The sequence below is a fragment of the Pempheris klunzingeri genome, chromosome 13 (assembly GCF_042242105.1).
Source record: "Pempheris klunzingeri isolate RE-2024b chromosome 13, fPemKlu1.hap1, whole genome shotgun sequence".
In the NCBI taxonomy this organism is placed as follows: domain Eukaryota; kingdom Metazoa; phylum Chordata; class Actinopteri; order Acropomatiformes; family Pempheridae; genus Pempheris; species Pempheris klunzingeri.
This window is the reverse complement of record NC_092024.1, coordinates 8719652-8744726: the sequence shown is the minus strand read 5'-3', so window position 1 is coordinate 8744726 and position 25075 is coordinate 8719652. Positions and strand designations below refer to the sequence as shown.

The 25075-nt window shown below is 41.2% G+C and overlaps 3 protein-coding genes across 4 annotated transcripts; 1 reads left to right on the top strand and 2 right to left on the bottom strand.

Moving 5' to 3' along the window:
* Positions 1-9349: 9349 nt before the first annotated feature.
* On the bottom strand, positions 9350-13908 carry pcare1 (photoreceptor cilium actin regulator 1). The gene is made up of 2 exons (XM_070842385.1): positions 10538-13908; positions 9350-9485 (listed from the first exon to the last, which is right to left on the bottom strand). Exons 1-2 carry the CDS (start codon positions 13906-13908, stop codon positions 9350-9352), a joined length of 3507 nt encoding a protein of 1168 aa, XP_070698486.1.
* A 2962-nt stretch (positions 13909-16870) lies between these two features.
* On the top strand, positions 16871-19382 carry spdya (speedy/RINGO cell cycle regulator family member A). Its single transcript, XM_070842384.1, has 6 exons — positions 16871-17117; positions 17201-17259; positions 17340-17425; positions 17553-17724; positions 17899-18235; positions 19321-19382. The coding sequence occupies exons 1-6, from the start codon at positions 16871-16873 to the stop codon at positions 19380-19382; spliced, it is 963 nt and encodes a 320-aa protein (XP_070698485.1).
* A 672-nt stretch (positions 19383-20054) lies between these two features.
* trmt61b (tRNA methyltransferase 61B) lies at positions 20055-22754 on the bottom strand. 2 transcript variants are annotated; one of them, XM_070842677.1, is made up of 7 exons: positions 21921-22754; positions 21745-21847; positions 21338-21528; positions 21159-21250; positions 20489-20688; positions 20322-20405; positions 20055-20232 (listed from the first exon to the last, which is right to left on the bottom strand). In XM_070842677.1, exons 1-7 carry the CDS (start codon positions 22692-22694, stop codon positions 20198-20200), a joined length of 1479 nt encoding a protein of 492 aa, XP_070698778.1. In that variant the 5' UTR covers positions 22695-22754; the 3' UTR covers positions 20055-20197. The 2 variants fall into 2 exon arrangements, with proteins under 2 accessions (XP_070698778.1, XP_070698779.1); XM_070842678.1 differs by lacking the exons at positions 20055-20232; positions 20322-20405 and having other exon boundaries at positions 20501-20688; positions 21182-21250.
* Positions 22755-25075: the final 2321 nt, after the last annotated feature.

Sequence of the window (25075 nt, the reverse complement as noted above, 5' to 3'; positions counted from 1 at the left end):
TATGGATCATTTCAGAAAGCAATTACAAGACCTGTTTTGATGTTTATGTTGCACAGCTTTTTTCTGTGATGAATTTAGTGAACCAGCCATAAAAGCATTTCCATTTACATTCATGGATCATCCATCAATTTAGCATGAACTGTTTTTAACTTCCAGCACGGTAGCCAGAAAGCACTTGGCAGCTTACTTAGTATATAATTCATAGAAATTCAGCATGTCTTCAGTTCAACAAGGATTAGAATTAATATAATTGTCATCATCAATGTGTTTTTCTGTGTGTCTAGCTACTGTCTGTGAATCTAATGTGTTTGCTTGGCAAGCGTGGGTGCTGTCCTATGTGAACTAATGTGAACCAGTCACATCCAGTCAACAAATGCAATTGTTGGATGCATGACATCCATTGAAGAGCTTGAGAGCAAGGCAAATGTTGATTTCACCTCCTGTCAGGCTGTGCAAACATGGAATAACAATGTGGAGTAGGCAATTATGAGAGGAACTCATTCAGTAAATATCACTTTAGCTCCATCTCATTAACAGAGAAATAAACCAAAATAATGAACAACATTAATACATAATTTAACTCGCCATTTACCTCCAATGATTAACATGCCATGTGTTACATTTGAATGAGAGTAGATGTGATGGTAAATGCATTGCAAACTTTGTTTATATCAGCCCAACCGAAATAAATTGTACAACCGTGAGCGAAGAGTTTTCTTCAGCTGACAGAAGGTGCCCACACATTTATTTTCAACTCGATAAAAAAACACCAGGTGCTCTGGCAGTACGTGTTTAATATCCACTCCCTGTCAACGCCTACAAAAAGGATAAAAGCTACTAAATATTCAGCTCATTTTAGCCTCTCAGTGTTCAGTCTGCAATAATCAGGAACTTCTTGTAAATGTACAATACGATTACTTCATTACACATACCTTCTTCATATTTCTACATTTGTTCTACATTTCTTTATTTCTGTAAAACTTGAATTCCTAGTTATATTGTTAGATTCCTTCCTGTTCAATATAAAATGTATGCATGCAGAGGATCTTGACTTATTTTATTATTTTCTCAAGTCTTTTCTCAAGACTTATTGTACTTGTTGTATATTTACTGTAAAATATTCATAAAACTATACATAAAACATATTGTAAATATATAAACATGTATGTTTAACAGTGTAGGTCAAGCAACTCTGTTGTCACTTTCTTTCAAACAAACTGTAAGATACTATATTGACTTTTATTGCTCTTGATTGGAAAGTCTTACTAATGTTTCCTAGCAGCCCATTTGGGCATTTCTTAAGTGTTGGACCCACCAGAACCCCTCTCTGAACTCAGTTTCCCAGAGTCCTTAATTTTCACACCTATGTGCTTTAAACGCATCCCTGGACCCAGCTTTCCAGCCACCACTGCTCAATGTGCGGCACATGATCCTGCAACCTCAGGTCAACAAAACCAGAGTTCCCCCATTGCTCTTTCTCTCTCACACTTCTCGTCTGGGCCCCTGGGGGTCCAGTTCCAGGCCTGCAGCTCTCTCCTTCAGCTCCAGCCTCAGTGGGGCCTGTACCAAGCAGACTACCTTTTTCATGGCAGGGAGACGAAGCCCTGCCATGAACCAAGTTTCTCAGCAGGTATGACCTGAAGTCTGCCAGCTGATCTTCAAAGCAACAGGAGCACGCCAGCAAGTTAGCACATGCTTAATACTCATGCTGTCTTCTTTAATGCTGTATGAGAATGAATACTGCCAACCTCTACTCTGTCAAGAACTCCTTCAACTAGCTTTCAGTATGGTAACTTTGGTTGTAGTTATTAAGTTGATTATTACTCATAATACCAAATTGATAGTTTAGTTATTTTAATGAGACTGAATCAGTTAATTGCTATCTGTTCGTCATTTAACGAAGTGGTGGCCCGATCAAGGTGGACTTTACACTAAGTCACATTAATCATTATAATTATTAATTGCCTTTGATAATTATTCATTATTTCCGTCCAGAAATAACCTCAACATGTTTTGGTGCTACTCTGTAACGCAGAGTACTGGGCACAACATGAGTCTTTACAAGCCTTTTCTTAAGATTTAATGATTTAGTAAATTACATCAAATGGGACGTTATCATCCTGACAAGTATGTTACTAAAGACTAAAACTACATTATAGTGTGTCAATAAGTGTCTATATACTGCTTATAAATGCTAAATAGGAAGTCATAGTAGTATAAGTGGTTCAAATGTTGCATATACAGTATATACACTTCCAATGCTACCCTATTCAAAGAAACATGTGCATAGCTGTGATGCTGAGAACTCAAGACCCACAGGCAGACACTATTCTAACTGCCACCGATTACTGCAAGTACTGTACTGACCAGTGCTGTTTTCACACACTCTGGTGGTTTGCGAGCTCATCAGACCGGTGATGCCAGTGATGATGAGGTTAAAAACATCCTTTGATTCCTGTGTTTGGATGAAAACGGTTTCCATTTAGATAAATGCAGAGGGCAAGAACAACATGATGACTTCCAGGAGGGGACAATAAGTCGTAGTCCCCACTCTACATGGCTTTCACTGCAGATTTGGTACTCTCCCGAAGCTGTTAACAAGTTTTGCCTCAGAATAACAATTACACTTTGCACAGGCCTACAGCATTGCAAGGCGGCATAAATAAGAAGAACATTCACTCCTTGGGCCACTCAGTGGTAGCAGTACGAATAACTACCTTTTCCAGTAGTGTGTGTACAAAGTAAAGAGTGAATACAACTGTGAATGCACCTCAGGCGGTTACTCTCCTTGGGCATCGTACAGTGTTTTCTTTTGATTGCTCCAAGCATGGGAAACCATTTTGATGGAGACTTGCATTCTTACTTTGATCTGTAATTTCAGGATTGTTCTTGCATCAGTAAATGTACTATCCCCTTAAGTCCTGATAAAAATTGAACGGTTGGTTCCATAATTCTTCCTACTAGCCCAAGAATCTATTTTGGCTTGATAAAAATACTATTAGTAAGGTCGAGAGGGGGCTGTGTGCTGACACTTGCTGATCTTAAGAGTCATTTCGGGTCCCCCTTGCTCCAGAATTTGCTTCCCATTTTTTACCATTTCATTTTTCCACAGGCAATGATAAATGACTGCGACTTGGAGCGCTTCTACAGCTTGGATGGACATGAAACTCTACTGGATGAATCATCAGTACAAAAGATGAAATTAGAGAATATCTGTTAAGTTTACCGTGACTCCCAACATGAATTTCGGCAAGAAAGATCCAATCACAGAACTGTTTGATGTGAGTCTCTAACAGCGGGTGGAATCTTGAGAAAACTCAAACACAATCTGCAGTTTCTACAGGAGTGCTCTTCTATCAAAATCTAGTTCCAAGGTCAAATACATGTGTGTTTAATTAACTGAATGCAAAATAGGTAGTATTCAAGCATGGACAAGCTATACACTCCACATAGAAAGTTGTTGGAATGGGGTGTTTACTGGGGGGCCAACGCCTTATTCTTGCCCTGGGGCCCTCTAGCAGTTTAATCCAACTCCGTATGTAACAGTGATAAAAGAAACTTTTGCTAACTATCAGATTGCCATGACTTTTAGTATAGACCTACCATGTGCCCTCAGGGTGAACTGAAATAACGAGTATCATCAGCTTGTCACAATTTCACTTTGTCCAATCTACTATGCTTCTGACTTTGTGTTTCATGGCAATTAATGTCAATTAATGCCAAATGTTAGCATGCTAACACGCTAAACTAAGATGGTGATCATGGTAAACGTTACACCTGCTGAACATGACCATGTTAACATGATGATGTCAGCGTTAAGCTAACAGCAATGCCAGAGCTGCTAGAGTGAATGTGGACTCTCTGTCTTGTTATAGTGATACATTTTAAAAAATACCAAAATAATCAATTGAGATCACATGAATGGAAAGTTTTTATCAACAGACATTGAATAAACTTCACATCTTAATTATGAATGCACAGTCAGAACTTCCCATTGTTTTTTGCTGCACTGTGAAGTGTAATCTTATAGGATAAAGATACAGAAGGGGTTTAATTCTACACACAGGTGGTAAAGCAGCTGCTAGTTTCACACCACTTGTTTTTTTTTTTTCACCTGTCTTCATCGTTAGATTTGTCTGCAGACCGTAACCAATAACTGAAGGCCAGTTATCACGTCACCGCTCTCCGCGTGGCCATGGAGACTCGCAAGCTAAAAAAACTATAAATATAAGATGGACCAGAGAACACTGGCAGCCCACTCACACAAAGTCAAAAGCAAATAGACGACATTAAGGATGCTTTTCATGAATCCCGTATGTTTTGTGACAGCATGATCTCTTTGTGCATATTCAGAATTTATACATGAGGGGTGGATTGTGGGTGGATTGTTTTACTTCTAAAAAAAAAGACATACCCAACAATTAATTGTTTCTATAAATGTAAATGTGGACTTAATGTCCTCAAGAGGAATGGCTGAAAGTTGTGAATATAACCAACATGATTAACTGACATATAGATAACTCAACTCAAACATACTGAAAATACAGGACTACTAAGGCTTCATTAACTGCATATGCAAATACTATAACAAGTAAAATATTGTTTTATTTAAACGTGGATATTCGAGCTAGCTTTAAAGTATACATTTCTATCAAAAGGAAGAATAACTAAATAATAACTAAAGAATATTGAAAGAAATGGAGGAGGAAAATGAAGACAGAGAAAAGAATATGACCAACATCATTAGTAATAAATTGGATATTGTTATATGAATGTTCCCTCATCAACAAGGAAATGATTTTATTCAGTGCAATTCCTTCCACACATGTTTGCATTCATGTCCTTCAGGAGAGGATTCAGACCCAGCAGATTTATAATGAGCCACCCGCACATTTACATCTGAAAATTCTGCTTCAGACGCAGCATTGGTTCAGTTACTGATGTGTTATGTCTCATAATCTAAGGATAACAAACAAAAGCGAGATTAGGCTGCGTTACGTTTGTATTTGTGTCTGCGAATCTAACTTCATTCGACTGCAGAGGAACGCTTGGAGAAGGATTGTGGGGTGAGATACTCCTCTGGTGGAGAACAGATTTCACTGCAGGCATGACTGCATGCAGCCCGTCCTTGTCACAAAATGAGTTAACCTGAGGAGGACAGATTAATCCACCGGTCAGATTACTACAGCTCATTTACTGTAGAGGCTGGCTGTAGTTGAGAGAAAGCCAAAGACGTTGTTTAAACAGTTTTCTTTAAAGACTCATTTCTTATTCAGAGAATAACAGAAAGGAAAGACATTACATTGACTATGTTTTATTAATATTGATAGTATTTCTATTGTCGTCTCCATTCTGCTGCAGTGATCAATCTTTTCTCCTTTGACACAATTTGAATGTTTCATAATGTAGTATATATATCTACTCTCACAGCATATTGAGTGTTTTAACCCTTCAATAAAAGATGGGTTAAAAATGGCTTGTGGCAAAACGTTTCAACATGTCCTGTTACATGTATCCTTTAGAAATCTTGTTTTTGTTTTAATTTTTAATCTCTTTTATTATTATCCAGCCTTCCATTCCTGTGTTTAATACATGCAAGTATTACTTATATTTTACAACCTCAGAAAAACTTACAACAATAAATTGACACCTATTTTGCATACTATTTACATACCAATAGTTTTTAAAATCCAATTAGCCCACTATATAGCTAGCAGAAGTTATTTAGAAAGCTACAGACATAGACTGTAATAGTTGCTCATTTTAAAATAGGTTAAAAAATCTTACCTAAGAACATAAGAAAATTGAATTGAAAATTAGGAGACTATGGACTGAAAGTCTGAGAAAAATTGAGGTTGCGAGAACAATGAATAAAACTTGAGGATATTAATAAAACCCTGACAATGCTGAATGACCTTTTGAGAGCACTGAATTAAATTTTACAATATTGAATAAAACTTGACATGAATGAAAATGATAGAACACTGAATAAAGTTGAGAACATTAAACATTGAATAGTGAAATGTATATAAAAGTGTTTCTTGATCTGTATTTTATGGCCTAATGTGTAATAGTACAAACATTTAAATAATTATTTTGAGAGAAATTATGAAGATACCAGTTACTGTAAAAATCACTGACTCCACTTTCCCACAAAGTCACTAATGGAAGAATGTATGTTCCAACAGCACAGGTGCCTCTTGACTAATGTTAACTGTTTGTATGAACTCATCTGTATTTGACTGTGCATAGTCAAATATAGTGCATAAACACAGGGGGTGTCAATGCAAAATATACATGCAGACATATGTGCATGTAATATATCATTTGTTCCAGGGAGAGGAGTGCAGCACACACACCCCCACCATCCTTCACCACCTTGGAACAGCTCTTCTGACTGACGCATGGAGGCAGAGAGGGCATTATAACCAAGCGGGCGCCGGGGTCAAGTAAGTGCACAGTTTGCATTCATCTCAGTATTCATCAGCCAGACGGCTTCAGCTCTCATTGATGGGAAGCTATCAACAGGATCTTTTATTTTCTTATTTCAAAACTGTCAGAGCTCAAGCACTCACAACAGTGCTTCCAGAAGTAATACGCACCCCCGTTTCAAAATGCAAATGAATGGAAAGTGTCTCCAAAAGACAAAATGAAAGTGATATCCTTTGTGTTAGAAATCTGGCATGAAAAGTACTCTCAAGATGTTTGCTCAGAAATCTTGAACTTTGAAGATTTGCATGATTAGAAAGTAACAATGAAAACAGCTACACTATCTGCTCCAATTATATTTATACATATTTCATTTTCTTATTATTTTGAACAGGTGTTGCTGTTGTGAAACACCGTAATTACATTTCTGGGGCATTCATTTGTAAGCATTATAGATCTGAAGTGGGTGGTTGAATGCATATTTTAATTTACACTCTTAAAAGTCTCACTTTCAGTCAGGTCACTAAAGCAGTACAGTAGGATACCGGTTCAAATATAATGTTATATAAATAATCAGAAAGAAAACTACTGTTGACCTCGATGGTAAACAAGCCTATCATGTATTCTTTGACTTTCACTGTAATCCGCAGATCAAAGTGTTACCCAATCACGTTGAGTTATTGGTTGCCAACAATATTCTGTTGTTGTATCATTTTATTATTGATTCAGATTGTTTGAAGGAAACTGATGATTTATTCAGTAAAAAGAAAAAAACAATCTTCAGTGCAGCTTCATTTAAATGCATGACTCCGTCAAAAAGCGAAAAATATTATTATTATAATTTCCTGTTCGGCACACAAGTGCTAGACAGGAAATAATTCCACTTCCAGGCTCCTCAGCAGCCTGAAACAATATGCAGGCATCATTGTAATCCACTCTCCCCATCGCTGACGTGGCCTGAGACAAACTCTTGAAGTGAACTCTTGAAACTCTGTCAGGTTACTTGTGATTTTGTTGGATGGTTTAATGCTGGATCCTGTTGCACAATACAACTCAACTCTAAGCTCAGCTCAAACCATTTGAAACCATATTTGAAATGAGGATTTTCCCAGCGCGCTAAAGGTTTGCACCACAATAACCGCTGCCCACTGGGCTTTTAGATCACAATTGTTGTTTCGCCCGGTACAATTAGGTGACCCTTGTGTTCACCTTTTCTCTGGGATGATGACAGTAATTTAACTGGTTGTTGTTAAAAGGCGCTGTGCTCTGTCTCCCCGTGGATTTGATATGCTTGAGGGCTTCAGCTACTATAAGCTTTATGGGCTGACCACAGTTGTAAATTTTCAATACGCGACTGATGAAACAGACTTAACAGAATTAATGAGTTTTGGTGTGTTTCAGCCTTAACAGCAACATGAGCATCTGGGAGGAATAAGAAAAGAGAGGGAAATAAGTGTCAAGTTTCATCCAAACACAATTCAGTATTATTTTGTCTGCCTGTTTCCGCTGACTTTAGGTCTTCACGAGTGGCTCCTTTTATTTTCCTGACTGAAGCGGTGATGTGTTGTGAAGTGTTTGTGATGTTCAAAATGTCCTAATTAGAATTTTTAGAAACTGCCACCTCCCTCTCATTAGCACGTTAGCAAAGAAATTCTAATCAAGAAGGATCTAAAACATTTTCCCAGATTCTGGTCCTGTGTGGACGTTATCTTAAACGGGTGCGTCACCAATTCCACACATGAAAATCGTTTTACTTGTGACAGAGTAAACTGAAAGCATGCAGTGTAAAACGCTGAGACGTTTGCTAGGCAGGGTCTGATGCAAGATGATGCTGAGTTGAATCATGGGAATTGTCCATGAGATCCAGTGTTTTTGGCACATGGCTCATACTATGGACAAAGAGTCAGGACACTAAAAACTCTGCTTAATGCCACTTGTTAATTGAAGTGCAAAACTAAAACACCTTTAAAGTAACTCTTTAAGTGATTTCACTGAAGCCCACTGGGTATTAGTAAATACTTGTCTCATTAATTAATTTATTAATTAACACACAACTATTATGAAGAAAAGTGGGTTAATAGGACTTGCAAAGGTATGAATGATGATATTTGCTTTTTTATTAATATACAAACTGTAAAAATTAAATACAAAAACAACAACTGATAAAAAAAACCCATCTCATTTAAAATAATATTTTACGATTGGCCTTATATTAGCTTAATTTTTACAGAAACAAATGACATCTCAATGAAATAAATAAAACATACTCAAGAGCAATCATATGATATTTTTCACTGATGACAACATTCATGTTTGGATTAATAATTTCCAGCATCCTAAAACGTATTTTAAAAGAGATATAAATCCTGGAATGGTTCATGCTTCTAATGTGATCAATTTACTTTCAGTTCATTCAATTTGGCTAATTTGTCAGTAATGGATGAGCATTTTCTATTAACATATTTCAGTATTCATCATGGATCTTTTTCCCCTTCTTTTTAAAAATCGATAAAAGTTGGGCAAGACATCTTAGATCACTGAGACACTATATAGTGTTTGAATTTTGATGTAACCTCTGAAGTGAAAGTAAACTTGTGCAGCCTTATGGGCAGCATGATTAATTCATAATGTAATGGGTTCCATATGTTGTAAACATGAAAATTCTCTCTGAAAATAAATATCATGCACAAACAAATTCAAGAGCATGTTTATGCACAGACATTGCATGCTAAGAGGCACACGCACACCAACAAACAAACACTGGAAAACACTCTTTTTGTCACACTCTATTATAAACATTTTGGAGGTGTGTTACCACAGCGAAGTGAATAGAATTAGCTGTTCCTATTTTCCCACTGGAATAAACACCGTTATCTTAAATCCTTGGTAAAGCCTGCTAATCCATAATCCCACTGGCCCGTCATTGGACACTTAAATCTCTGTGCAAGGCCTGTCCAACAACACACAGGTCTGGGTGTGACACAGAGCGTAGTGTAGCTCTGAGGTCTGATTGGCTCCCCCATAACTCCTCATCCCTGGTTGGTTCGTCGTATAGCCTATAAGAATGAATGGAGAATGTTGTCAGTAGCAATTAGGGAAGTGGGCTAGGTGGGTTTGTGTGAGTTATAAACAGGAATGATTAACTCTGCACTCAGGTCACTCAGTTACTATGGAGAAAATCATGTAAGGCTACTAAAGAGCAAATCTCCTTGAAATTAGACATTCACTTTCAATATCAGTTTTTTAGAGTGTTGTCAGATATACATTTAAAACTGATGCAACATTGAATACAGGAACAGCAGGGTAAAGAGAATCAAAGGCAAAGAGATTCAAAAGATTAGCTTCATATCCATTATGCTGCAAATATTCTTTTTTCACTCTCTCTGACACTCTCTCTTATCTTTGTACTCTCACTACATCTTGTGATCGTGTCATCTTTGAGTCTAAATTGGGCCAACATAAAAAATGATTATCTAATGTAGCAGCATTGTCAAATAAGTTAAGCAAGATATTGTATTTCAGGCAGCTACAACTGCTTAACTCAGACACAGTCATGTCTCTGTGGGTATAGTCATGTTATTAATTTCATTGTGCTCACACAGTAGATGCATTATAATGTGGCTTTGCTACATTTTCTGTCACCTTCAAAGCTAATTGTACACTGACACTGATGTTCAGCAAGACTGAAAATGTCTGCCTTGGTTATTCTCATAAAAACTAATATGGCTATTAGTCAATCAGCTTAAGTCAGCAACATAACAGTGAATCAGAATCTTTTTTTTATTTTGTGAATCAACTGCTTCTCATAAACTCAACCAACTAACATGCTGTCTTTAATTTTCTATACAACTTCTATATTTTTTGATTCTTTCTGAAAAACCCACATTTTATTGAGTACTTACAAACTAAATTTAAAGATATTCCCCACTTTTTTATAATTACTACAAAATTAAGTTGCCTATTGTGGGAGATTTCTGACTAACCTCACATACCAGCAAATTGCTGCACTTTACAGGAAGTCAGTATGAAATAAATGTACCTGTAACATAAACTAGATAGAATGAAAAGCCACATTTAAGGATTTAGGATGTGTGACATGGAAACTCACCCCTGTGAGCATATTGCTGGTTCACTGCCACAAGTCTCAGCCACCGAGATGCCAGGTGATCTTGGTGGCAGACTTAGACTTGGCCTTCGGTCTGAATGGCTACGTCGGACGAATGGTCGAGGTCCTTGAACAGACACAGGAAACCTCCCACGACTTCCCCAAGAGCGTGAGAGAAATGAGACCCCGCTGGAAGTCCATGCTTGAGGGGGTCGGGGAACTGGACAAGGCTGGGCCTCAAACAGGGATGGAGACACAGGGCAGAAGACCGAACGTGCATTACTGATCATCCGAGCACTAGATGAGTCTTCACTGCTGTTCTCCCTTGACCATCTTTGTAATTTTGGCGATGCTGGTGGAGATGGTGCTTTAAAAGGGAAGGAGGAGGGTGAATTTGAGTTTAAAATGTTCTGCTTTGAAACAGGTGGGCTGGGGAGCCTCTTCTGAACTGCTGGTGGTGTAGGAAGTTTCCTGTTAACAGGGGGGCTGGCTGAAGAGGGTGGAGTAGGTTGCTTCTTGAAGTTGAGGGGACTGGGAAGTCTTCGATGTAGTATGGTCGGTGTAGAAGGTGTGGATGGTAACATTCGCCCCCTGGACATAGGTGGGGTGGCAGGTGGTTGGCTACTGACTACTGAAGTGGGAGGCACTGTAGATGCTGTAGTGTTAGATCCAGGCACTGGAAGGTTGCCACCATCTTGTATGTCTGCTGATTCTTCTTGACTGGCAGATGAATTTGTTGCTACACAACTTGTTGATGAACTCTCTGGGTCTGAAATCTGTCTGAGGTGTATGATCTTTCTTGCTCGCTGGTACAAGGGATCATTTTCCTTTCCTGGGCTCACCTCTAGTTGGGCATCTGGTGGACTGACCTTTGACAGAACAGATGTGTCATTTTGATCTGCTCTGTCAAAGGAAACAACCTTGGGCGCTTGTGGCAGACCTCCTTTACTTGGCAACACTATCACTGACTGAACGGAGGCCCTTAGTCGTTGTGATACTGTAGCCCTTTTTAACGCAGGTGATTTTTTGACTTTTGTAGCCCCTTCATCTGCTACACCACTTGCAAGACTCTGGGCACTTTCAAAGGAATTGTCCATCAATACTTCCAGTGGAGGCGGGGGAAGGCTATCCACATCAAATTCACAGGTTTTCTCCAATGTGGTGGATTCAGCTCTACAGCTGGTTATCCCAGCGCTAAGTATGGCTTCTACATTTCCTAAACCAGGTAACACAGGAACGCCACACTTTCGTACTCCTTTAAGAGGCCCCAGAACTTTGGGGCTGTCTAGTTCCTCTATTCCTTGACTGAAGGTATCAATTAGTTTTTTGACAGAGCTCCTGCCTCTATGAAAGCCCGAAGATGGTCGTGGTGATAATGGCGGGCTAGGGGGTGGCGTGGCTTTTACAGGACCCTTGGATGTTTTTTTGTCCTTTGGTTGGTCTTCTTCCACATCACTGGTTAGGTCCTGTTTTTTATTGTTGCGCCTAGAAAGGCCTCCTTTGTCTTGGGGAGGGTTAGGGTTGCTATTCCTCTCTAGTGAAGGATGCTTGCGAGTTGTTGCTGGAGATTGCGCTGGTGAGTTTCCTTGATTTCGTTTAGATGGAGCAGTCTTCATGTTTCCACCTGCCTTGCTTTTATTCATCCTCTGCAACCTTTGGTTTAAATCTCTCTGAGTCCTTTCTAGTTCAAGAAGTGTAGGATCTTCACCTTTGCTTCGCAGTGATTCTGCTGACCTGGAACGATGCTCCTTAGCCACTGGGGTCTTTTTTACTGCTGCCCTCCGAACAAGTGCTGCTGTTTGAGGCCTCTTTGGAGATTGTTCCTCTTGGTCAGTCCATTGGCGTCTACTCGATTTTGGGCTGGCACCTGCTTTTGTTTTGGCACTCGAGTTTTGTGATGGGAGAAACTGTATCTTACCACTTATAGCATTTTTCATTTTGAGAGTCATTTCTACATTTTGAGGATTCTCAATGCGCGTTGGGGGAAGGCGACATGGGCGTTGTTTATGGTCTAGAGGTGAAGAATTTGATCGTTTTATAAAATCTTCCCTGACTCTATGCATCTCCTCATCATCATCATTGTCGTCTTCCTCCCCATCGTCTAAAGAGACTGATCCTAGTATTGAGTCTCTTTTGCCATTAGCCATGATGGTACATGTAGAACCTATTGAGTTGAGTGAGGTGAGGGAAACACTTGGACTTATATGACTTGCAAGCTTTTGCCTTGACTCTCTTTGCCGGCTGTTCATGGAGTTGTATCCCATTGGACTGACGGAAGTAGTTCTACTTGTCCCGGTGGACCCAGAACTCTTTCGTCTATGGCGTCTTTCAGATCCAGCAAGCGATTCATTCTCAGCCCCAATACCACTGTCCTCACTAAAGAGAGCAGAATCCTCTGGCCCAGGCTTACGCAGAGAGGCCATTTCAATGCGAGATAAGAGTCGCATTACCCTAGTCTCTACTGCACGTTTAACTTTCAGTTTCTCTTCTAAAAGCTCTGAGACAGAGGCAAAGTATTCCACTGCCTCCTCCAAAGCAGAGTCCCCAATTCCACCAACTGTCTGGCTCACATTTCGCATTCTCTGTGTGGTGTACTGAAGCAGCTGCTGCAACAAATCCGGTGGGGGCTCAATATCAGCAGAGCCAGACTTCATAGGAGAGGAAGATGAGAGGTTTTTCATTTGGCTTGGCCAAGCGAGATGGTCTCCATTTTCTTTTAAAACTTTTTCTCCGTCATCTGCCATCTCCTCCAGTCCCTGAATTATTTCCTCGTAACGTAGAGCCATAAAAGCAACCATAGGCTGCACAGAAACCTGTGTTTGGGTTGCTTGTTCCAAAAGTCTGAGAAGAACGTCATACTTGTTTATGCTAGGATTCAAAAAGGCATAAGCAGCTTGATGAGCTTTTACCAAAGGTTCTGGGAAGTCCACTTTCTGATCTATAGGTGGTTTGTCTTTGTCCTTGTCTTTCTTTTTCAGCACCTTAACAGCTCTGGTATTTTTCTTCGGTTTTCTACCAGCCTTTTTTTCTGTTATATCCTGCTTATCAACATTTTTCTCCTTCCTCTGTGAAATTGTGTTGCTGTCCATTCCTTGAATCCCCAATTTATCCATGTTTACTGCTTCGGGGGCTAGCTCAGGCACAGATCTCTTTTTTTGGGGTGTCGTATGAGCCTCTTTCTGAAATACCGGGGTTTGTCCAGCTGTCTTCTTCTCCTTTGTTTCCCCATCTGTGGATCCAGTCGTATTTCGATTCTCTCCATCTTCAATGTGGAAATCTCTGGGGCTTTCTTGGGGTGCAGGGGGTAGCATTCTCCCCTTCCTCATGGGACCCAGAGTCCCAAAATTGTTACCTTTGGATGGTGAGCAGCCCATTTCAGAGGTTTTTAAATACAACCTGATTTTTGTGTCTTCTTTCAGACACCAACACAGCAGTGCAGTGAATTATGCAAAGAATAGCCTTAGGTCCTTAGCCACCTGCTGTATCTGTCACTTTCAGATGGCTCAGGTTGTTGAGTCTGACAAGATCCCTTTTCACGAGGATTCTACAAAAACAAAATATTGAGAAATCCATTTTAAAAAATCTCTCCCACCTTTCATAGATAGGCAGAATAAATCCACAGATAGATGGTCATGTTTATGAAAATTTCCTTGTAGCGAGCTCTGAAACACTCCCACTGCACCTTACAAAGGACAAGCAGCTGAGAGGATTATCGAGGCTTTCAGTGAACTCCTCAGCGTGCACATATGTCACGTTAAAGCATATAAAACTCACCTACTTGTAAGACCTTAAGCTCATTTAGGTAATGAGGGCTGGCCTCAGGTGGCTTTTTATAGCCTGCAAAACAATATCTCCCTATTTAGCCGAAAGGCCATTTCCATTAAAAAGAGAAAAAATAAATCACTCTCTCAGATGAGTTTAAAAAAGGTTTAAGTGTTTCCTTTTAGCGGCATTACTCATAGGCAGCACTCACAGTTACATGCAAATAACGTGCACTAATTGTTCTAATATATCAACAGAAAAGTCACAGCAATGTTTTATTAAACTCTGATATTATTTCCATTTGACATGACATCTAAAAACAATAAAAACTGTGCCCGGTCATATGGTTGTAAGTTATTTTGGTGATTTGGTGATTTGGTCTTTAACCTTCTATATGTAGCATCAGTTCACTGGAACAGTAAGGCACTTTTAAAATAACTTGAACTAGTAGTAGACACTGAAAAAAAAGAGACTAGATTAATCTTTCTTATTAGGATTAGGATTTTACTTCTGTCAAGAAAAAAACACAATGTGATGAAAACACATGAAGTGAGTTTTTGCACATGGGCTGCTGCAGTTGACTTCGGATACATGTCAACAAAACTACACAGTTTGTGAAAAAGACCCTAATTTGGTTTCTATTTCTATTTCTGATTACATTTTCTAGTTATGTGTTTGTGTATCTGCATCATTAATATTGAATAAATAAAAATGAATCTCTTCATGGCAGTTGTTAAGCACAATGTGCCCTTGACTTCTTGTTTCATACAGTCAGATCATAGCACCGCTTTACCTTCTGTATCAAACTGTTTGCTCTCCCATGCAATTATAGCCTTGTATGTTAAAATAATCTTTAAAAATTTTATTTTTAAAAAAATAATTAAAACAATCAAATCATAAAAACACACATTTATTTATTACAAATGTACATTGACACAGCAATGTATTAACTCATTTTTGGTAGTGAAAATATTGATCTTGGGCCCCTTAAAATTCACAAGTTTTAAAACTATGTCTGGTATTGCAGAGAGCTGTTGAGAGTTGGACAAGTAAACGGTCCCAGCAGGTCCACAACCATCTGCCCAGTAACCTATTAAAATTCACTTTCCATTAATCCTAACTAAGCTGAATTATTTATATTCTGGTGTTTCATTTCACCAGTAGGCTATTGGGCCTGCATGGCAACCACTAGACTGTGCCAAGGGAAAGAGTTCGCTTTCAATAATGATATGAAAACTTATTTTTGTATAATTATATTCGTGTATTCTTTATTAGTTTTTATCTCTGCATGAACGCGTCTTTCTCTAGATCTGAATTCCTACTTTCTACTATATTTCGACTTTACAGAGAAATAGGGAAGAGAAAGAGTAGGGTTGATCCGCCATTGTTTTAAGAAGAAGAAGAAGAAAGAAGGACGTAATTGGTCCGCGCCCTCGCGTGCAGGTCTCCTGCGGAGGGATTGGCGCGGATTTTGGAGCGCGCTCCTTTTTCCGAGTGAGTGTCTCATTCTCACTTTCAGCTCCTTAAAATAAAACGTCTCTTAGCATTTCCTGCTTGTCTTCAGGACGCTGTTCACCTTACTCTTAGCGCTGTTTAATGAGCGTCACTGATACACATGATAGTGACGCTGAAATCCGCCCGACAGGTTTTCTTGATTAGTCGGAAGTGAAAAGCGGCACCAGCTGAGGTGAGGACTTGTTTGAGGAAGTTCTTGTTGTTTGGGTCAGACTTCCACTTCAGGAGCAGCTACTGCTCTTTATATCAGCCAATATGACTTTAAGCTCTGTTTACCAAGTTTATAAAGTTAGCTAACTAGTTCAGAACTATACACACGAAGTAAAGCTAAAGTTAGCATCCTACAGCTTGAAGCTGTCCGTTATTTTGCTAGGTGGCTAACAGCTAGCTAGCATAGTGTCTAGCTGTCCTGATGTGGGTGAAGGTGGTTACCTTAATGCTGCTTTGTGTATGTTCAGGGTTGGCTGGGATTACTTTGAGATGCAGTCAGTCACTGAATAGAAATGGCATGGCAACTTTTGTAATTGGTAACACATTGGATTATAAAAACATGTAATCTAACCTGAATATGTTTGGATTACTTCAAAACTAAGCAATGAAAATGATGCACCTTTATATTTTTAAAAAATGGACGCAGCCACAAAAATTTGAGTTACACAATTCAAATATTGCTGCTACTGGAACCCCCCATCTTGACCAAACACTGTTTTTTTCTTTCCTCAACACCGTGGAGCACTTATCTAAGAGACCCCCGTGTCAGACGCACTTTTCATAATTTAAGTTGCCATATTTTAAAGAGGTGATCAAGTAATACTTGTATGTATACAATGTAACCAAGCTTAATTGCCATTTTTTTTTCAAACGCAAACTGGGCTGAATAGTCACTTATAATCCAGATCACATGTAACCAGTGACAAGCCAATCATGAGTATGTCAAACAAGCAATGTGATATTTATTATATTTAACTTTAATGTTGTCAATTAGTCAACCTTGTACCTCTCCATCTCCTCTCAGAGCACACCACAGACCTCTTCGCTCCAGATGATCTAAACTGAAGCATGATGAAGCATACACACAGGTGGTACCAGACCCCCCCCTCAGTAACTGTGCGGGTCAAACCCAACACTTCCCACTCCCTCCAAATCAGAAGGGGCCTCCGGCTCAAAAGAGCCAACGGCCAAGGCCCGCCAGGGAAGAGCCAGCAGATCCAGCCGATCCAGCGTCGGGATGAGATGTATTATGCAAACGTGCCTCCAACTATTGTCATCCAGCGGCAGGAAATGGCATCATTCTTCAGACTTTTTGGTAAACGAACAGCCAATTTAAAAAGTATGCCACTGAAAGAGGGAAGAAGGCATTTGATATGAAATAGTTATGTTTGGTTGCAGATGATGATCTGATCCAGGACTTTTTGTGGATGGACTGTTGCTGTAAAATGACTGACAAGGTAAATTGGAAGGTAAATGATTTGGTGAAGATGACAAAATCTGTCTTAACTGACTCCTGCTTTTCTCCCTGAATCGTTAGTACCTTCTAGCCATGACCTTCGTGTACTTCAAAAGAGCCCACTTCACTATTGCTGAATACACCAGGAAGAATTTATTCATTGCACTGTAAGTTCGAAAGAAAAAAAGTCAATATTCAGCTTTTGTATCTTGTCATTGTCAAAAAACAAGTGAACCTTGTTTTCCACTGCTGGCAAAACTGTAACTAAATTAGGCTCATGTGCTCCGCCTCAAGGTACCTCGCCAACACCATGGAGGAGGATGAGGAGGAGAGTAAGTATGAGATTTTTCCATGGGCGCTGGGAAAGAGCTGGAGGAAGCACTTTCCCCGTTTCCTCAAGCAGCGAGACAAGCTGTGGGCTCGCATTGAGTACAGAGCTGCTGTCAGCAGGCGCTGCTGCGAAGAGGTACGCACGAGTGTAATTGCCTGAGGAGACTGATAAATGGCGCTCTCTGGGAAATTTTGCTGCCCTGTGCATTTTTCATTGCTTTGGCTCAATGCCAGAAGTGTTGTTTTTTTTCTCTTGGAGCTGTATTTATTTATTTCATAGTGTGTGTGTCTCCCACTCTCTGGCCTCCAGGTGATGGCCATTGTGCCCTCTCACTTCGTGTGGCAGCGAGCGCGGTTAGAGCACCACAGCGGCGCCCAGCGGCAGTACGGTGAACGAGACCAGGCTCGTATTCCTCGCGGGCCCTCGGCCTCTCCGGCCTCCTGCTCCCTCTGTAACTGTGGCACCGGGTTAGATCAGGGCCCACGCTCCTCCTCTCCTCCCAGACACTCTCCTGCACAGACCCCGTTCACCTCTGCACTGCATTTGGAGACCACTCCACCCAGGGCTGGAGCCCCTTTCAGGAAGGCGGGGGAGACTACAGTCCAGGCGCAGCACTCCTCCTGCCGCTGTGTTCAGGAGGTTCCATGTAGGTATCGCTAATACAGGTGTGGTTGAACCACAGCTGGATAAAAATGGGTGTAAATTTCGCACCATGATGCAACCATGAATGTGACCTCAGCACCATGTACTGTTATTCTTTTTTTTTTTATCTGGTTTGGACACATACCAGACAAACATCATTCCATGCAGACAGAAGACATCTGTTGGGTTACAAAAGTACTTTTGAGGATACAGCCTGCTGCTGAACAAGAGATTAACAATTAGGTTTTGATGTTTCACTTAAGATTTATGGAGGAAACTTGTGTGGATGAATAATGGAGTAGCGCACAGAGAGCTGAGGTCATAAATGGGGCTGATCTAGGCCCCTTTTGATGATCATAGAGGCCATCTCACAAAAAAACGCAACTACAAACAACCTCAGAGGAACCTGCAGGAGGAGGAACCCCAAACATGTTTCTTTGATATATGATCTTTTTTTTTTTCTAATTAAAGGAGCACATGGTGTTACATGCTCTATGTCTAATAGCCGAATGAAAAGATGACAGGAGGACATTCATTTTTGATGCATTGTGCTGGATTGTAGGCTTGATATGAGTTTAAGAGCAGTGTCTGCCCTGAGCAACAGCTGTATTAAGCAAAGCTCCCTTTCGCTATCTGTCTCCCTTCAGAGCTGGATTGTATGTAAATGTGACTTGGCTGGATTACACCCATCATTGTTAGAAAGTGGATACGATCGTGCCATATCCCTGTGAAAGCGAGTTCAGTTTGAAAAGAAGCTTAGAATATTAGATTTAGGACTGATTTATTCTAGCATGTTGCTAACTCCTAGTAATTCAATTTCAGAAGGTATTTCATGTGTCTTTTCAGAGCTGTCTTGCTCATGACTGAGGGACTCTCTCTAATACATCTGTGTACTCTATAAGCTTTAACATGGAGACTTTCTCCCAGTGTTATATATATATATATATTTTTTTTTTTGGGATGAAACGTTAACAGTTTCCTCCCCAGTTGAAAACTACTCACTCATTTTTACTAGACTGGCAGGACTGGACAGAAACGGGGTAGCTCACATGCACTAAACAGCATTTCTCCATCTCCCGTCTTCGTTAGGGAACGGGTCATCCTGCGGCTCCACCAATGACGCCTCCATGGACTGGATCAGCGAGGAGTAGAGCGCCACGCCGCCTCAGCAGCTTTAAGACCTCCCTGTCTGTTCAGTGCATTACTGTCTCTCACTTCTGTTCCGATGTAAAGCTCTGAACCACAAGTGTAACTCACTATAGTTTGTGTTCACCTCCTCTAATGTGCACATGGACACAACCGCCGGTCATGCATGCCTGGTGGGAACAAAGTTAACTGTTTAAGTGACTGTGAGTAGCAATTACAATAATTATATGTCACACTCTGATGGAAACATGCAGCGAGATCAACACGGCACGCCAGAGTATTGTAAAGGTTTGTTTAACCTACACTGGGTTCTTGGTACTGTATTTATTTATTTATTCATCCATTTATTTATATTTTTATGTACTGAAGCACTTCTGGGTTTTTGTTGACCACTTCTGAACAGGATATGACATATTGTAAAAACAAATGTCCTAAAAGTTTAGTCACAGGTGTTGACACGTCTTTAACATAGTCTGTCACAGTGAGGGATTCTACTGGGTGTTTTTAATGTTGTTTCCAGTGTGCCGGTTTAGTGATCCAACGCTGCCTCTCGTGTTTTGAATAAAGCCTTGAACTTTGTCTTTTTGAGATTATTTATCACAACCTGCTTTCATGCTCTCAGCTCAGTTTAAATACACTTCATTGTTAAATACACTTCATTGTGTGGGACGTCCGACTTTCCATTTACACAACTTTTTTTATTAAAATACATAAACATTTTCAGCTCATTTTTGCCCCCTCAAGTTATTTACAGTAGGAAGATCATGTAGTTGATATCTAACCATCTTTTTTTGTCCATGGTTCCTGCCGGGCTGAACAGCTACTGCTCAAACTTCCTCAGTTTCACCAGGAATGCTACAGATGGAAAAGTAGACAATGAGCATTTATTTAGCATGTTTGATGTGCACTGCTGCGCTGGGACTAGTAATGTGCTAATATCTGACCTGTGTGGCTCATTTGTTCAGGATGAGGCCTGGCGAGGTAGGGAACACTGCCGAAGGCTGGCTGTTCCACTGGGGTCATCTCTCCTGAAATAGAGCAGTAAAGCATCGAGTAAAGGGACATTCTAACAAACACGAGCACTGTGACCTGTTGGCTCATTTCAAGTCACCTTTGTTGGCCTCATGTGGTGCCTCATCCTCCTCCCTCTGGTCTGACAGGACCGGAGCTTTCCTGGTGCAGTACCTTCCGTCTTTCTGGACGGCCGGAGCCACCAACCAATCTCGGATCGGAACCTCGATGATGCGTTCACACAGCAAAGGGAGCGCCACACACCGAAGCCCTTCCAGCAGGTCGATGACCTGCGTCACGCTGTTGCCCCGGGACAGTAAGAGAGCAGTTAACTCTGTCCTGTTGCAGCATCATATTCCAGTCATTCTGGTGTGACTCGCTGTGATTGGACAGTTTCGTGCTAGCCAACCCTGATTGGTTGTTTTATTCAGACTGGGTCCAACTTCAATTAAATGTTGTTTGTGACACACAAGGGTCAAAATAAGTTATTTCAACCAAAATTATAGTGAAATAAAACAACTAAATAAAAAGAGGTAGATTTCGTTGCCCTTGGACAGACTTAGCTAGCTGTGCTAAGCTAACTGTCTCCTGGCTGTAACTTCTTATTGAAATTAATCCTCTCATCTAACTCTATGGAAAAAATGAGTAAATGAACCTGTTCCTTCAAGGACCTTTGAATAATATACAGTATAACAGTATGAGGTCACTGCACTCATTTAGCCCCTTGCCTTCCATTTAAAAGGTGACAGTGAAACAGTGGAGATACACACTTGGCGAGATAGACGGCACATACAGCTCCGGGGTGCAGGTGTGGAATCACGGTGGGTAAAACCAGGTGAGGGTTGATCAGATCAAGAGCAACCTGCAACAGACAGAATCCACCCAATGAGCGAGCAGGTGTCAAGAGTCCTAACACGTGTGCTGCTCCGCCTTTAAAGTGCACACTGACCGCGTGGAATCCGTGACCAGCGAGGAGCGCGGATGCCGTGCACAGGTCAGCGTTGTGAAACTGGACGTTGTCTGGCCACTCCTCCCCCCGTCGCAGACTCCACGATGCCCGCCAGCGCCTGTAGTTCAGCACAGCCCTCCTCTGGTGGTCGTCCCTGACCTCCACACTCAGCACGCTGCCCTTAGAGCCAACTGAGAACCATGAAAACACACTGGTACTGTAACCTTCACATGTTCCTGTTGTTTTATATGCACTGTATGTAAATGTAATATATTGTAACAGCTGGGATATCACAGTGTTAATACATCATTCACTGCCAGCCAATTTATCTGGACTCTGAAACTCTTTGCTTCCATGTCGATCTTAAGGGAAGAAGGTTAGTTGCTGATGGTATGACGGGCGCTGACCTGCTCTGGACAGGAACAGAGACATGGCCCCGGACCCCGAGCCCGACTCCAACACGTGGTCTCCTTCATGAATATCCATCATCATTAGCATAACACCTGCATCCTGGGAAAAGAGAGTCGCAAAATGATCAACACCACCGAAGGTAAAGGAATACACGTGGGTGTCTGACATGCACCTTAGGGTAGGCAATGGCTGGCCCCCTCTTCATATGCAGCACATAGTCCTCCAGACTGGCCCGACGTATGAGGATGGGAACCCCCAGGCTTGTCTTGAAGAAGCGCCCTGCGGGCTGCCCGGCGATGTCGTCGTGCGGGATGATCCCCCAGTTGCTCGGCAGACGCATCCTCGCCTGAAGCTGGAACATCTTCCTAAACTCCACCCGCCCCTTCTTACGATGCTCGGCGATGAGCACCTCCCCGAACGCAAGCAAGCTTTCCCCAGGAAGAGTGGGGTTCGACTGAGTCTCTGACGTGTCGGGCTCCATACCTGCCACTGATGCATTATGGGCCTCAGAACCATCCTCTTTGGGGACAGCCTCATGCCCACTTTCCTCTGGTGCGCAGTGTGTGGCCGACGACTGGATGTCTGCATCCTCTTCGGGGGCTTGCTGGTCCTGCTCCCTCAGCTGCATCACCTCGGGGCTCAGGGCGTCTGGGGGCACCAGGCTGCTGATCCTCTCCAAGGGGGACAGGGGTCGCCTCCGTCTGGACGTCAGCGCTTCCCTGGAGGTCAGCGTGGCTCTCAGGCCTGAGGAGTCTGAGGGGTCTGAGGAGTCTCCGTCATTCTTGTTACATTTCACAGAAGCAGTTGAAAAAATTCTTAGGTCCCTGCTACATTTATGCAGCTTTACAAGCGTGTCCCTGCGACTGAGGAGTCTTTGACTGGATGTGCTGATTCTCACCAGTCTGTGCAGGGACAGAAGTCCAGCACAGGGCATTTGCACAGCCATCACTTCGGATTATGACATAGACTGAAAGTAAAGGCTGTGTCCTGAGATCCCATCCAGTGAATTGAATGATAGAAGATGACAGCTGCAGTTATTAAACACTCAGTGAAACACAGAGTGAATGTAACAGTAAACTGATTTCACTCACTCCATTTGCACCCTAGCAGCTCACATCCTCACGTCTCCTCCATCCGGCTGCATTTAGAGTCAAGGAGACCGCCATGCTGGAAAAAACACACACGTGAACTACGTCATAACTAAGCGACAGGTGTAGTAATTCAAGTCTACCAGCAGAGGGCGACATTGTAAAGACACATTTTCCTACATGTGTGACTCTTTCCAAACTCAGACTTTCAGCTGCCTTCACTGTCTTTAATTCAGTCTTTTAGTGTTACGTGTTGTGTCCTATAATGAGGCCACAACACAACAATGTCAGATTATTCTATTAAATGTGACACACTTTTCATGACACTGTCCTGTTTTGGAGATTTAATGTGTCGCTACATGGCGGATGACAAACTCAGATAGTGAAGAAATTCTTTTTTAAAACATGCAAATGTGTCATACTTACGCTGATGAATGGGCTTGTATTGTGTCAAATGCAAATAAGTTACATGGGCGTCCAAAACAGGTCTACTAAAGCAATAGTTTAGTATTCTTCTTCGCGTGGATTTATTATGGTGGACAGCGTTCGATGCTGCTGCGTTCAAGTGCTGTAATTATGCTCAGTGCGCACATTTAGGAGCCACTGGGGTGTCATATAAAGTGACATGGAGATAAATGGCGATACATTATATTATTTATAGCTGGATATAAAAGAAATTGGATTGGATGGATTAGTGTCAGTTGTTTTGTCAGTTTTAGTGGTGCTATTCGATTAAAAGTGCATAAAATCATCGAGCGGGCACACTGTGGTATTTACAATGGTAATGTGGCAGCCTGGGGAACCAACCTTTGCTGGAGGCGGAGGTTGGCTTTTTCACTTATTTACTGATGGATTAAACAACTTTGGAGTTTAGATTCATGATTAGATTGATTTATTCAGGATTAATGTAGTGGTGAGACTTATCGGCCCCCTGTAGCTACTCTTCAGATTATTATTTTACATGTAAATACATATGATAAGCTCATGAAATATAATGCATCGTAAAGATTAAGGCAGTGGCTCCCAAACTAGTTTTGCCAAACAGACATTTCTCCCCAAATTTCCCCTCACATAGTTTCATTTAAAACACCATTAAAAGCCTGGAGAGGTAGAATTGAAAAGAAAGACCCCCAAAATTACTTGAGTATTGTAGCAGCTACAGTAGTAAAATTCTGCTTACATACTGATAAAGGTAGAACTGTTATTATGAAACATGTAATAATCTGCTGGCAAAGGGCCATTTCTCTGTACAACGCATACTTTTAGTGTTGATACTTTAAGTACAAATTTGTTAATGATACTAATGCACCTTTGCACATGCCTAAATAATATTTCAAATGCAACAGTATTTTACATTGTTGTATTGGTATTACTTCAGTAAAATATCTGAATAGCTCTTCCACAACTAGAAAAGTAACAAAGGTAGCGTGAGAGGATGTTAGTTAGTTGGTGGTATTGCTGAGAAAGAATCTGTGCTTGATCTTATGCTGGTTTCCAATAATATTGCACTGATATGTGACTGTAAATGGCAAAGTACATTTCTGCATCACTGACCACAGGAGACAGGGGTGGGATGTGGATATGTGAGAAAGTTAATTGAGAGAAATTTCAGAGCGAAAGTGGTCGATACCTGAGGCGGGTGGATAGTAATGTGGACTTTTAAAAATTAGACAACATAATATTACAGCAGCATACGAGTGCATTCCTAACAGTAAAGGCAAAATAAAGGGGGATGCAGTAGCACTCTGTGATGACAGCAGTGAAAAATAGAAAAGCAGCATTTAAACTAGAGAACAGATAATGATTCAGTTCAAACAAGCTCAGACAAGACTGCACTCTATGGTTAATACTTTTGTTACAGTGCACAGAAAAGCACATCTGAAAACATGGAGGCACTTAGGAGAAAGAACTGGTGTAGAAAATGGAGCACCTCTAGGGCGTGTTGTTAAGCCCACTTTATTTTCTGTTATCATACAGGAAGGTGACTGTGGGGCAGTGTGCAGGGCAGAACATGACCACTGAGGAGGTCTTTGTCCAGAGGGAGGCACTGTGCAACCTTAAGTACACCAACTGCTGTGAAACCCTAAAGAAAAAAGGAGCCTCGGTAGTTACGAGGAGACCTGAAGGCAGCATGACTGCCCTGCTTGTTGACCGGCAGCAGCCAATGGGAGGGCGGCGCTCCTGACGCTCTACTGCGCATGTCCCAGCACAGCCACACGTGGTTTGTGTAAACCACGCA

Coding starts and splice junctions, on each gene's coding strand:
- trmt61b (XM_070842677.1), bottom strand. CDS start 22,694: ATGGCTGTGCAAATGCCCTGTGCTGGACTTCTGTCCCTGCACAGACTG. Junction 21,529..21,744: donor TCTGTTCCTGTCCAGAGCAG/GTCAGCGCCCGT, acceptor CATGGTTCTCAG/TTGGCTCTAAGGGCAGCGTG. Junction 21,251..21,337: donor CTGGTCACGGATTCCACGCG/GTCAGTGTGCAC, acceptor TGTCTGTTGCAG/GTTGCTCTTGATCTGATCAA.
- spdya (XM_070842384.1), top strand. CDS start 16,871: ATGATGAAGCATACACACAGGTGGTACCAGACCCCCCCCTCAGTAACT. Junction 17,725..17,898: donor GCAGGCGCTGCTGCGAAGAG/GTACGCACGAGT, acceptor TCTGGCCTCCAG/GTGATGGCCATTGTGCCCTC. Junction 18,236..19,320: donor CTGTGTTCAGGAGGTTCCAT/GTAGGTATCGCT, acceptor CGTCTTCGTTAG/GGAACGGGTCATCCTGCGGC.
- pcare1 (XM_070842385.1), bottom strand. CDS start 13,908: ATGGGCTGCTCACCATCCAAAGGTAACAATTTTGGGACTCTGGGTCCC. Junction 9,486..10,537: donor CCAGCAATATGCTCACAGGG/GTGAGTTTCCAT, acceptor TCATTCTTATAG/GCTATACGACGAACCAACCA.